The sequence below is a fragment of the Anoplophora glabripennis genome, unplaced genomic scaffold (genome assembly GCF_000390285.2).
Source record: "Anoplophora glabripennis isolate ALB-LARVAE unplaced genomic scaffold, Agla_2.0 scaffold383, whole genome shotgun sequence".
Lineage (NCBI taxonomy): Eukaryota > Metazoa > Arthropoda > Insecta > Coleoptera > Cerambycidae > Anoplophora > Anoplophora glabripennis.
Window position 1 is genome coordinate 77,157 of NW_019416484.1, and position 11,692 is coordinate 88,848.

Consider the following 11,692-nt stretch of genomic DNA (forward strand, 5'->3'; position numbering starts at 1 on the left):
AATTTCGAGTCTGAACATGAAATTTTTGTGTTCAAACACAAATTTTGAATTACAACTGTAAATTTTGATTTTGAGTTTGATTGCATTTTGTGTTTGAAATTTTGAGCTATAACTTGAAATTTTGTGTTTAAACCTGAAATTTTGAGTTTGAACTAAAAATTTATTAAACAAATACGAATTTTGAATTTAAACTCGGAATTTTGATTTTCCGCAGACGAGTTCAAACTCGAAATTTCAAGTCTGAACGTGAAATTTGTAAATAAAAGTATTATACATTTAATAACTCAAAATTTAGAATTTAAATTTCCTGTTTCAAACAAATATTCAAAATTACGAGTCTGAACATGAAATTTTTATATTCAAACACAAAATTTTGAATTACAACTGTAAAATTTTGATTTCGAGTTTGATTGCATTTTGTGTTTGAAATTTTGAATTTGAACTGAAAATTTATTAAACAAAAACGAATGATTAAAAATTTTGAATTTAAACTCAGAATTTTGATTTTCCACAGTCAACAAATTTCAAGTTTGAACGTGAAACTTGTAAACAAAAGTATTAAACTTTTAATAACTCGAAATTTTTAATTCAAATTTCCTGTTTCAAATAAAAATTCATAATTTCAAGTCTGAATATGAAATTTTGGGTTCAAACTAAAAATTTTGAACTTGTGTAGATTATATAAATTTTGAATTCGAGTTTGATTGCATTTTGTGTTTGAAATTTTGAGATATAACTTGAAATTTTGTGTTTAAACTTGAAATTTTGAGTTTGAACTGAAAATTTATTAAACAAAAACGATTAAAAATTTTGAATTCAAACTCAGAATTTTGATTTTCCACAGTCGACCTCAAACTCGAAATTTCAAGTTTGAACGTGAAACTTGTAAACAAAAGTACTAAACTTTTAATAACTCGAAATTTTTAATTTAAATTTCCTGTTTCAAATAAAAATTCATAATTTCAATCAAATTTGGAGTTGTTTATTTTATCACGTTTGTATTTATCTAAACTCAGAATTTTGACTTTCCGCAGTCGAGTTCAAACTCGAAATTTCAAGTTTGATCGTGAAATTTGTAAACAAAATATTATACTTTTAATAACTCAAAATTTAGAAATTAAATTTCCTGTTTCAAACAATTATTCAAAATGTTGAGTCTGAACATGATATTTTTATGTTCAAACACAAAATTTTGAATTACAACTGTAAATTTTGATTTCGAGTTTGATTGCATTTTTGTTTGAAATGTTGTTATAACTTGAAACTTTGTGTTTAAATTTCACATTTTCAGTTTGAACTGAAAATTTCAGTTTTAAGTTGGAACTCGAAATTTTGATTTCAAACTCAAAATTTCGAGTTTGGCCGCGAAATTTGGTAAATAAATATGTATATAACAAATAGGTCAAACTTTCTAACTTCACGCTTATTCACTGAAACTCTAAATTTCCTATTTTAAGCGAAAATTAAAAATTTTGACTTCAAACACAAAATTCAATTTTGATTTTGTCGAATTTTGTGTTTGACCTTGAAATTTTAGATTCAAAATCGAAATTTGGAGTTGCTTATCTTTTACGTTTGTATTTATCTAAATTCAGAATTTTGTGTCAAAAAATGAAATTTTGAGATCAAACTAAAAATTTTTATTTTCCACCGTCGTGTCAATAATCGACTTATTTAACAAATAATCACTGGATACTTTATTTGTAGATGGAAAAATTGATCCTAAGTGTAAATAATAACTTCAACACAGTCAAGTTTGACACGGAACCTAACACAGATAATTTTTTTAATATGAAATGCCATCACATCACAAACACAAAAGAGAAAACAGCGGTCCGAGTGAAAAACGAAGGAAATATCAGCACCCTTACCAAAATAAGAGTATTACAATCTAGGATCAGTCGATAAACACCTACTTAACATCGTCTTTACAATAACAGTACTTCCTAAGCTGGGGCAGGTCATTTTCGATGCACCTCGCCTGCTTACCGTACAGGTTAATCCTACTTACGTCGCTGAGCTTCACCTGCAGCACGTCGCCGGCCAGATCGTGCCTGATGCTGGCCTCGAACAGCGAGTTGCCGGGAGCCAGCATCACCTTGATCTGGTACATCTCGTAATCGATTTTCATGTGCGCGGTCAGGTCAGCCACGAAGCCGTCGATATCGGCGTTTTTGTTGAACTTCAACAGGTTCTGGTTGGGCGACATCTTCGTCACCCAGTGGATCTGGGAGATGGACAGCTTCTCGCACAGGTGTCTGTAATTTTTCGTGTATTCATTTATCGTGTCAACGAGCGTCTCGCCCAGTTGCTCCACTATGGGCTCGGAAGTGGGCACTTCCTTCCAATCGAGGCAGGCGCACCAGTGGGGTTCGATGTAGGCGTGCGCGCAGCTCCTCTCGGGGGGGATCTGTGAAAAATTGTAGATGGAATTGTAACGAGACTTGTGTCGCAGAGTGATTGTTACCTTTGAAAACAACGAGACGGATCTTTGGGAAATGTCCGCCGTACCGGTGTTTTCCAGATGTAAGATGTTCTTTAGAGTGGAGTAAATGTCAAAAGGGGTGGCCAGTTTGTTTTGGTTGTTTTGGAAGTTGTTGTATATCTTCCTGTATTTCTCCCTGAACCACGTCGGGAATGTGAAGGAGAAGAAGGGCAGGCGTTCTTCTTGCTTGCCTTGGATTGTGTTTCGAACGTCTGCAAACCTAAAAAATTTTTTTTGGAAATTCATTCCTCTGCCATAGGCTTTGGACAAAAGATCTTAACATTATTTTTGTTTTAACTCATAATTTCCTTTTTAAATTATGGTGGAATTTCATTTTCAAATTGAAAATTCTGAGTTTGAACTCTAGTCCAAATATAAAACTTCAAACTTCAAGTTTAAATAAAATTTTCAGCGTGAATTCAAAATTTCATAAATTAATTAATTCAAATCCCGAACTTTGTGTTCCAAATGAAATTTTGAATTCAATTTGGAGACTACGTACAAAATTTAAAGTTACGATAGAAAATTTTAATTTTTATTGAATTTTATTGCATATTTTTGTAACTTGCAACGTTGCAACTTAAAATTTCAGTGTAAACTGAAAATTTCAAGTTCAAACACAAATTTTGAGTTTCCATTTGAGTTTGATTTCGATTTCTTGAAACAAGTTTAAAAATGAAATTTCAAGCTGGAATTCGAAATTTCGAGTTTAATTATGAAATTTTGAGTCATATACATAATTTTGGGTTACATACTTTGAGTTTGCACTCCCATTTTGGGTTCAAATTAGAAAATTTGAGTTGTAATATGAAATTTTGTGTTTGAAGTCAATAGTTGCTAATCACAAGTATAGACAATAATTTTAAATTTCAAGCCGATATTCATCTAAGGTCAGAATTTCTTTATCAAAAACGAAATTTCAAATTCAAATTAAAAATTCTGATCTTGAAAATTTTGAGTTTAAGGGTCATTCTCACAAAATGGGCACAAAATATGTCACATTATTTTTTTAATGTTGTCGTTGACTTTTATGATGCTCTTTATATATAAATTTCAAGAGTGCATTATTCCCATCATTAGGTAGTCAGTAAAAAAATAAATTAAACAAAAATAACAACCAAATTTTATACTGTCCACAGACTGTGACAAATCATGTCCGTGGAAGCTCAATTCTTTGGCTCTTACATTGGAAATGTTAGTATAAAATTACTAGAAACATTTTTAATATCAATCTCCGCACAATTCACTTTATTTATTCACTTTGACTTATTATATCAAAACAAAACTAAACAACACATTAATTATTGTTCTATATTGAAAATGAATGTCACCTAATCACATCTGTGGACTACTTTACTAAATTCAAAAAATCGCGACTAATATAAGTTTCTATATTTCTCCATCTGATGTAAAAAACTCGTCGATGATTGGAGAAAAGAAGGGAAGTCAGGAAATTCAGTATGCGACAAGCGATAGAAAAGATAAGAAATTACACGAAGAAAAAATGAATGGTGGGGAAAGAAAAAAGAGAAATAGGCGACTAATACTAGATGCAAATGAAAGAGAACAAAGTATTAGAAAAAAATTGGGGAAAACGTTCTAAACGATACCGAGAGAAAGAAAGATTGATGCAAGCAAGCAGCGTATGAAACTGACTTTCTAGACACCACCACAATGTTCACAAGTTATAGAGGGACATTTAGAAAGTCCAAGTGCATTAATAAGAAATACTCCTCGTGATCGTCGAAAGAGAATAGTAAGAAAAGATCGAGACAAGATGAGAAAATTAATTAACAATTCGGAGAAGCTAATGTATAGCCTCTAGAAAACTGTAAATAAATATAAAATCCGAGCAACCAGAGCAAATAAAAGCATAGCTAGTTCAGTTTCTAGCCCAAGATTCAAGGTTAATCGTGCCTCCAAAAGTTAAAAGAAAACTGGTCTTTACAGACAAATCAGAAGTTTCAGTTGGTGAACCAAATATTATATAACTGGTGTTGTTGTGATCCCGAATATAATGATAGAAAAAAAACAGTGTTTTTGAAGAAGATTTAAGCCCTTACTAAAATTTATTTTAAATATATAATATTCAGCGAATAGATGTTTACGTGAGAATTTAAGGTCTTTATATTATTTTTCTTCACTCACATTATCAGATTAAAGTTTTCCATGGGCATGTAGTTGATGTTTTGACTTGAAGTTTTGTAAATAACCAATAGGTCAGAATTTCATTTTCCAAAACGAAATTTCGAGTTCAATTTCTAAATTTTAATTTTGAATTTAATAGAATTTTATGTTTGAAGTGTTTGAACTAAAAGTTTCGCGTGCGAATTCGGAATATTGAGTTATACCTTTAAAGGTATTTGAACTCCAAATTCGTCTGATGTAAAAAAAAATTGAAATTTCAAGCCCATTGAAACTAAGAATTTTACGTGGAAAAACAAAAATTCAAGATTAAATTCGAAATTTCAGTTCTTAAACGAAATTTCAAGTTCAAACAGGACATTTTGAACTTTTTCCTGAAATTTCGACTTTAAATTTCTAACTATAACTCCGAATTAAATTTGAACTCAAAAATTGTGTGTTGAACTTGAAATTTCAAGTGGCAATATGAAATTTCGAGTTTAAATGTAAAAGTACACAAAATTACATTTAAAAAAACTCGTTCAAATGCAGAATTTCATGACAAACAGGAAATTTTGAATTTAAACGATGATAAAAATTTCAATACATCAAATTAAAATAAAAATTTAAACGTAGCAATCTCCTTTGTTTTACCTGTGACCATGATCCGCCATAATAATTAGAACAGTATTATTCAAAGCCCCGGACTCATTTAAATCTTTCAGGAACTCTAACAAATCGTCATCGAGTATTCCGACCAAATTATAATCGTTGTGGGATAACTCTCCATGGAAGCCGAACAAGAATTTGGGTTTTGTTTTGTAAACAGTGAAAAACTAGAAAAGATTTATAAAAATAAAACCGGTAGTAAACGAGAATGATTCAATGCACTTTTCTACTCTAATTTATTGGTAAAGAACGTACATCTTTTATAGCGTTTAACATCACTTTATGCCTGGGGATTTCTCCAGTGCATAGTTTAGGCCACTTGTACTGCTCTTTGATGCTCGCTAAATAGTAAGGCCGCATGTAGTGATCCGTCGGGGCTTCCTTAAAAAATAATGACACGAGATTTGGTTACGGGAATTAAAATTGCACGATTCCTACCTTGAACCCATTCAATCTGTAGGTAAAAGTACTCAAGTTGGGTACGTCTTCGAAGAAAGCCGTTACATATCCCGCGTCTTTATAATCGTTCCAGATAAACGGATAGGAGTTGACGAATTTGGTGTTCTTTAATCGTTTTCTAGTGTCAGGTAGTTCGAGTTCAGTTTTTCCCGTCAAAATAGGGATTAAGGCTTGTGGTGTTCCATCTCCCACAATGTTGTAGCTAAAAATATATATACATGTCTTTGTGCTGAAACGTAATATTCCTACCATTTCTACCCCTGCAAGACAATGCCTTCCAAAATCTTAGTTAGGTATTCGTACGATTTTGGCAATTTTCTTATAAAGGCATTCCTGGAAAGTGAATCTAATCCGAACATTAACACATCCATTTTTAAGGCATTTTGTGGCAAATTATCCCAACCGGTTCTATCCCAAATGTCGTTTTGGTGTCTAAATCCTGTCAGAGTCGCAGACCACGAGCTGTCTGATGCGGTACACGCAACTTGAACCTAAATCGGAATTTATTGATTTGTGAGATGTGCCATTCTAATATTTACATACCACATCACTTTCTTCTAGTTTATACGAGTCAGAAACAGTAGATTTGCCATTGCTTGATGTGTAGTCATCAACTCTTAGAATATCCGTAAAAGTACACTTTATAGGTCCATATTTTATTTTTGCCATTTCCTGTATACTACATTCTTGGCCCTAAAATATTTGAAACACAGATGTTTATTTTGCTAATCCAAAGCAATGTTTAATGTTCATATTAACAAATCCTTCTTCAAAACATAATAAAGCTTTATATAAACAAAACTGTTGTAATCAGTATTTAAGGTATTAAAAAGAATTATAAACTAATCTCTGTTTATTCAAACAAGTAATTTGCTAATATTTGTTTTAATTTTTTATTTACAATCAATAAAGTTTACTGTAATTAAGAATATGTATACGTTGACTCAAAAAGAGACTATTTCAATCAACGGAATATAATAACATACCACACATTTAACCCAATCCTCTCCAGCTTTGGAACAGTCCAATTTAGGAACAGAATGTACAAATTTCATTATTTCCGGAGCATTTACAGGAAGGTTGGGCTGTTTGCAAGCTAACGAACTTGCTTTATTTTTAATCAACTCATCAATTTGTTTTCTACAAAGATACACTTATAGAAAATAGAAACTTTTACACACATATCTTTTTACTTACAGTCTTGCAACTCTATCAACGTCATTAATAACAGAGTTTCTGGATAATATAATTAAAGTTATCAAACCGAATGAAAATATCGCCAAAAACACCGTCAGTTTTCTGATTTGAATCATTCTAAAAATGCGCATTTTGCTAAAAGATATTGAAAGTTTTAATACCTCCTTATTAACATTTAAAAAACAAAAAGATAGTCGAAACTTACATTTTCCTGCAGAACGAATTTTTAGTATATTTGGACATTCGTTCTTTATCGTATCATTACCACATTTAATAATTAGTAACAACCACGCGCGTTTATTATGTTTGTTTTTAAACATAAACAAATATTTGTGTTTATCTAGGTATTTGTGGCTACCTCCTACCGCTAAAGGACTAGACACAAATATGTAAATATTTTCATCCTTTTTTTATTGCGTATGCGTATTGCGTTGCCTTGCTTAATATCCGTAAGGACAACTATAAAGATTTAAAATATGAATAGATATTCGGTTTAATAACTATTTTATCTAATGGAATTTTGAACTTAATACGTAAATTTATGAATAAAAGACGTTTTCGACTTCTTTAAATTTTTGCACGCAGTGTGTTAGTCTTAGGGCTAGGTGGTCTGTGTATACTACCAATCGAGGTAATAAAGGATGGAACTATTCTTAGCTCGTCCTGAGTGTAAGTAAATTGAAAATGCTATAAAATTTGGTGGTTCCGAATTCGACTGGTGACCATAATAGTAACTAAAATATTGTTGTGTTGGTGACACTGTTGTGAAACCAATCATTATCATTTTTTAGGTTAACCATTTCAACATTTGTTATTTATGCGAGATATTTTTTTGACGAAGTATGAAAAACATTTAATTTGAACAACTTTTCTCATATTTACTTTAAAATATTTTACCAAAGATGACTGCAGAGATTTTTGAAAAGAGTGACGAGAAGTTCTACAATGATGGAGCTAATTATTGGTCAGAAATTCCTGCTACAGTGGATGGTATGCTTGGCGGCTTCGGTTTCGTTTCCCAGATAGATATCAAAGATTCTAAAATGCTACTGAAGCACTTGTTTAATTCGAAAGTTCCACCTGATAGACAATATGCCTTAGACTGCGGAGCAGGTATAGGTCGAATAACAAAATTCTTATTAACTGATTTGTTTGAGAAAGTAGATTTAGTAGAACAGAACCCTGTATTTCTCGAACAAGCAAAGAATTATATGGGAAACAAAATTTCTAAAGTGATCAATTTTTACCCAGAAGGATTGCAACATTTTCATCCACAACCGATGAAGTATGATGTTATTTGGATTCAGTGGGTGTTGGGCCATCTAACTGATAACGATTTAATAAATTTCCTCTTGTCTTGCCAGTAAGTAAGCGTAACGAGTTGTTATGCCAATATATTATTTAATTTTAACTTTTAGGGACGGGTTAAGACCCAACGGTGTAATTATAGTAAAGGAAAACATAACCTCAACGGATGATATTGAAATGGATCGTCAGGATTCATCAGTTACTAGACCCATGTGGTTGTTTCGACGGATATTTGATAAAGCGAATTTGGAATGCTATAGACAAGTAAAACAGCGAAATTTCCCTAAGGGGTTATATTCTGTGTATATGTTTGTACTTAAACCAAGGAAAGAAAACTCTTTAGAACCAGAATGTATTAGTAAAGTTCCGTTATCTAAGGACGGTTCTGAAACTACGGAAATTAGTTGTGATGGGAGTAATATTCAAGAGGAAAATCGAGACTCTGATAACTCTTCTTAAGGACATACGAATTCAAATTTTACGATGACAGCTAAAACAAGTTATTGTACCAAATGAATTTTTAGCAGCATAATTCATTATGATTATTTTAATTTATTTATGTAAATTATTTTTTTATTAAATCGAACAAAAAAAATCCAGTTTCTTTAGTCATCAAAAAACAAATTAAATTGGCCTGTAAGATTAAAAATCAATTTTCATCTTCATAAAACTTTGAAAAATGCTATTTTACCAAGTAAATTGTATAGGGAAAATTTAATTTCAAATTCTTTATCAAGGGTACACAAAAGAGTGGATATGTAACCCTACAATACAGGCCAGAGAGTAGTAACTTTATATTTCCAAAATCCCTAACTTACCAGTGAATGTGAACTATCACTTTTGGTAATTTATCATAGTTTTCAAACCTGTTTTCAATCGTTACGAATATAGTGACAGTGCCATTCATCTATTCAAATATTGATGCTTCATACCGTTCGACCATCGACCAACCTATATATTGATTTTAATGGAATTATTGAAATATATTCGACTAGAATTTTCAAATTCATTTGTGGTTGTTGGCTTTTCTCATTTTGATAATTTTCTAATGTTTTTATATAATATTTTTTTATTTGATTTAAAATCGTCCAGTTGTACATATATCTGTACTGACAGTAGAATAGCCTGTGATAAAAACCATTAAAAATTAGTTACCTCACATTAGATAAATTTGATTTTTATTGCTAATGTCTAATATTATTAATATTAGAGAGAGGTATCAGTAATAATAGATCAGCTGGTCGTAAAATGAGCAACTGCTTCAAATTTCTGCCTCTTTTTATTTATGTTTAGATATCTTCTGTATGACTTTAATTTGCTATTTGAAAGCATTACTGTAAGATGCGATCTAGTTTTCAACACCTTTATTCAATTCATTTAGCAGATATTTATTTTTAAGCTATTGCAATGTGTTCGTTCCATGAAAAATAAAAGAAAACGGCGTTTATTTCTGTATTCTGGAGATTTTCTCTAAGAGCCCTTTTTTTTACTTTATAGTCAATTTTGTGATTCGACCATTAATCCAGACAAAATAATGAAAAAATCGAAATGTAAAGGTAATAGAAAAAAGCCATTACTACGTTCTGGCCTGCATGCAAGACCTCTTGCGTGATATTAAATATGGAAGCGGCCCGAGCCCCAGGCGTTAAATGTAGCCGGTTTTATTCCTGTACGCCCGATTATATAATCACATAGGAAGTTTGGGTGACCATTTCCGTTTAATTATCCTGGCGGGTAGTCCTGATAATTCATTTAGCAGATACCATCGGTAGATTCTTGGCAAATTATGCAGATGGCGATTAAAAGGTGTGCGGTTCGTACTGTTAGCAATTTGAATATGCATGATATTAGCCCAAATCCCGTGTCCACTTTTTTTCTTCGTAACCTGAAAAACTTTCTTTTTTTATAAGGATTGCAGATAATATATCTGTAAAATATCCTTTCTTTCTGTAATCGACTGATAGATATAAACAGACGTTTTTTTCCATTTCTAATAAAATTAAATTTCTTTAGTATATCAATTTCTAAGGTTAACGACAAGTGAATACATTTTTCATAGAAATGAGGTGGGTTTAACATTTTTTTAATTAAAAAAAGAAGCTATAACTACGGATACAAATGTTATGCGCACATTTATATCATGAATATGGCCCTCTAAAAGATATAGGTATCGAAATGGATAACAGATTATGATTTCTCATATCCAAATGTTTATAATTATGTTTTATAAATGTTTATATAAAAAGTATATTTTTAAATTTCAACTTTGACACCCTGTATCTTTATAACTATCATAACATTTTCAAGTAAAAAAATCTAGTACCTTTTATGAATATTGTATACAATTTTTATATTTGATTGTTGAAAAGTCTACAGAAGAAATAATAGGTACCTAGCCGTGTTTTATTTACCTGAGATCTCAGCTATTTTGAATGCTAATTGGTCAATTAAGTGGAATTAATTGAGATCTTGTGTAAATAAAATAAGGGTAATGATTTTTATTTGACTTCTCATTGATTCTACAAATTAAGACGTACCGAGCACAACAGCGTCCTCTGTGGTGGTACGATGAATTACTATACTGGCGGTATTTTCAAATTTGTATTTTAAAATTTTATTTATCAATTTTATAATGAGATATATTCTCGTATTGAACCGTTTTTGAAAGATTCGAAACTCTCATGCACGGTTCAACACGAGAAGCCTAGCATTTCCTACATAAATAATTGGGATATTGGGAACATTTATTCGATAATGTTATATATCTATCTATTTATACGACTATACGTATACGAGTATATGAGGAAAATACAATAATTATAAACTAAAACATTTATTACTTTATTACAGCATTTACATAAGCACTGTCTATCTTCTATAAAAATATGCGGCATGAAAAATGGAGTCAATATCTTAAATAAAAAATTTTTAAAATTCTTAGTTTCCGAGAAAAAAATTATTGAAGTTGTAGTACATTCAACCATTACATAGTTGGATAACTGTAGTCTTTAGAGTCATTCGCAATACGTGTGGAGAGCCACGTGGCCTCAGCGACTCCAAATACTGAAATCCGATTTTACAATCGTCGTGGCGTTAGTGTTTACCTGTTATCTGCGGTGTTTACAATAGTTTTTTAGTAGTTAGTGTCAAAAATGGCTTGCGTGTATAGCAACTCGCAGTTGACGGATATCGTTTTAATTTATGGTGTAGCAAGACAACATTTGTGTTAGTTCGTAGGAACTGAGTAAGACGGACCCAAATCTGGATAAAATTTTGAACAGTTGTTGTAACATTAAGTATGTCAAATTATTTTATTATTTAAAACTACAACTTAATTTAATTAATTAATAATAATAACAATAACTACAAAAGCAGTTGAATTTGCTGATATAAAATAGGTACTATAAAATTCTATTTATTTCTTTCCTTGCGAAAGTTTTTGTTCATTTT

The 11,692-nt window shown here is 31.1% G+C and overlaps 2 protein-coding genes across 3 annotated transcripts; one reads left to right on the forward strand and one right to left on the reverse strand.

Moving 5' to 3' along the window:
- Positions 1-634: 634 nt before the first annotated feature.
- LOC108909454 lies at positions 635-7,292 on the reverse strand. The gene is made up of 10 exons (XM_018713795.2): positions 7,140-7,292; positions 6,935-7,069; positions 6,724-6,877; positions 6,281-6,430; positions 5,996-6,228; positions 5,717-5,939; positions 5,534-5,659; positions 5,264-5,445; positions 2,468-2,705; positions 635-2,410 (listed from the first exon to the last, which is right to left on the reverse strand). The coding sequence occupies exons 1-10, from the start codon at positions 7,175-7,177 to the stop codon at positions 1,913-1,915; spliced, it is 1,977 nt and encodes a 658-aa protein (XP_018569311.1). The 5' UTR covers positions 7,178-7,292; the 3' UTR covers positions 635-1,912.
- A 269-nt stretch (positions 7,293-7,561) lies between these two features.
- Positions 7,562-8,823, forward strand: LOC108909452 (N-terminal Xaa-Pro-Lys N-methyltransferase 1). 2 transcript variants are annotated; one of them, XM_018713792.1, is made up of 3 exons: positions 7,562-7,603; positions 7,726-8,297; positions 8,353-8,823. In XM_018713792.1, exons 2-3 carry the CDS (start codon positions 7,837-7,839, stop codon positions 8,699-8,701), a joined length of 810 nt encoding a protein of 269 aa, XP_018569308.1. In that variant the 5' UTR covers positions 7,562-7,603; positions 7,726-7,836; the 3' UTR covers positions 8,702-8,823. The 2 variants fall into 2 exon arrangements, with proteins under 2 accessions (XP_018569308.1, XP_018569309.1); XM_018713793.1 differs by lacking the exon at positions 7,562-7,603 and having other exon boundaries at positions 7,714-7,774; positions 7,837-8,297.
- The last annotated feature ends 2,869 nt before the right edge of the window (positions 8,824-11,692 follow it).

Coding starts and splice junctions, on each gene's coding strand:
- LOC108909454 (XM_018713795.2), bottom strand. CDS start 7,177: ATGTCCAAATATACTAAAAATTCGTTCTGCAGGAAAAT. Junction 6,431..6,723: donor AGGATTGGGTTAAATGTGTG/GTATGTTATTAT, acceptor CAAATATTTTAG/GGCCAAGAATGTAGTATACA. Junction 2,706..5,263: donor ATGGCGGATCATGGTCACAG/GTAAAACAAAGG, acceptor AAAATTTTTTAG/GTTTGCAGACGTTCGAAACA.
- LOC108909452 (XM_018713792.1), top strand. CDS start 7,837: ATGACTGCAGAGATTTTTGAAAAGAGTGACGAGAAGTTCTACAATGAT. Junction 8,298..8,352: donor AATTTCCTCTTGTCTTGCCA/GTAAGTAAGCGT, acceptor TTTAACTTTTAG/GGACGGGTTAAGACCCAACG.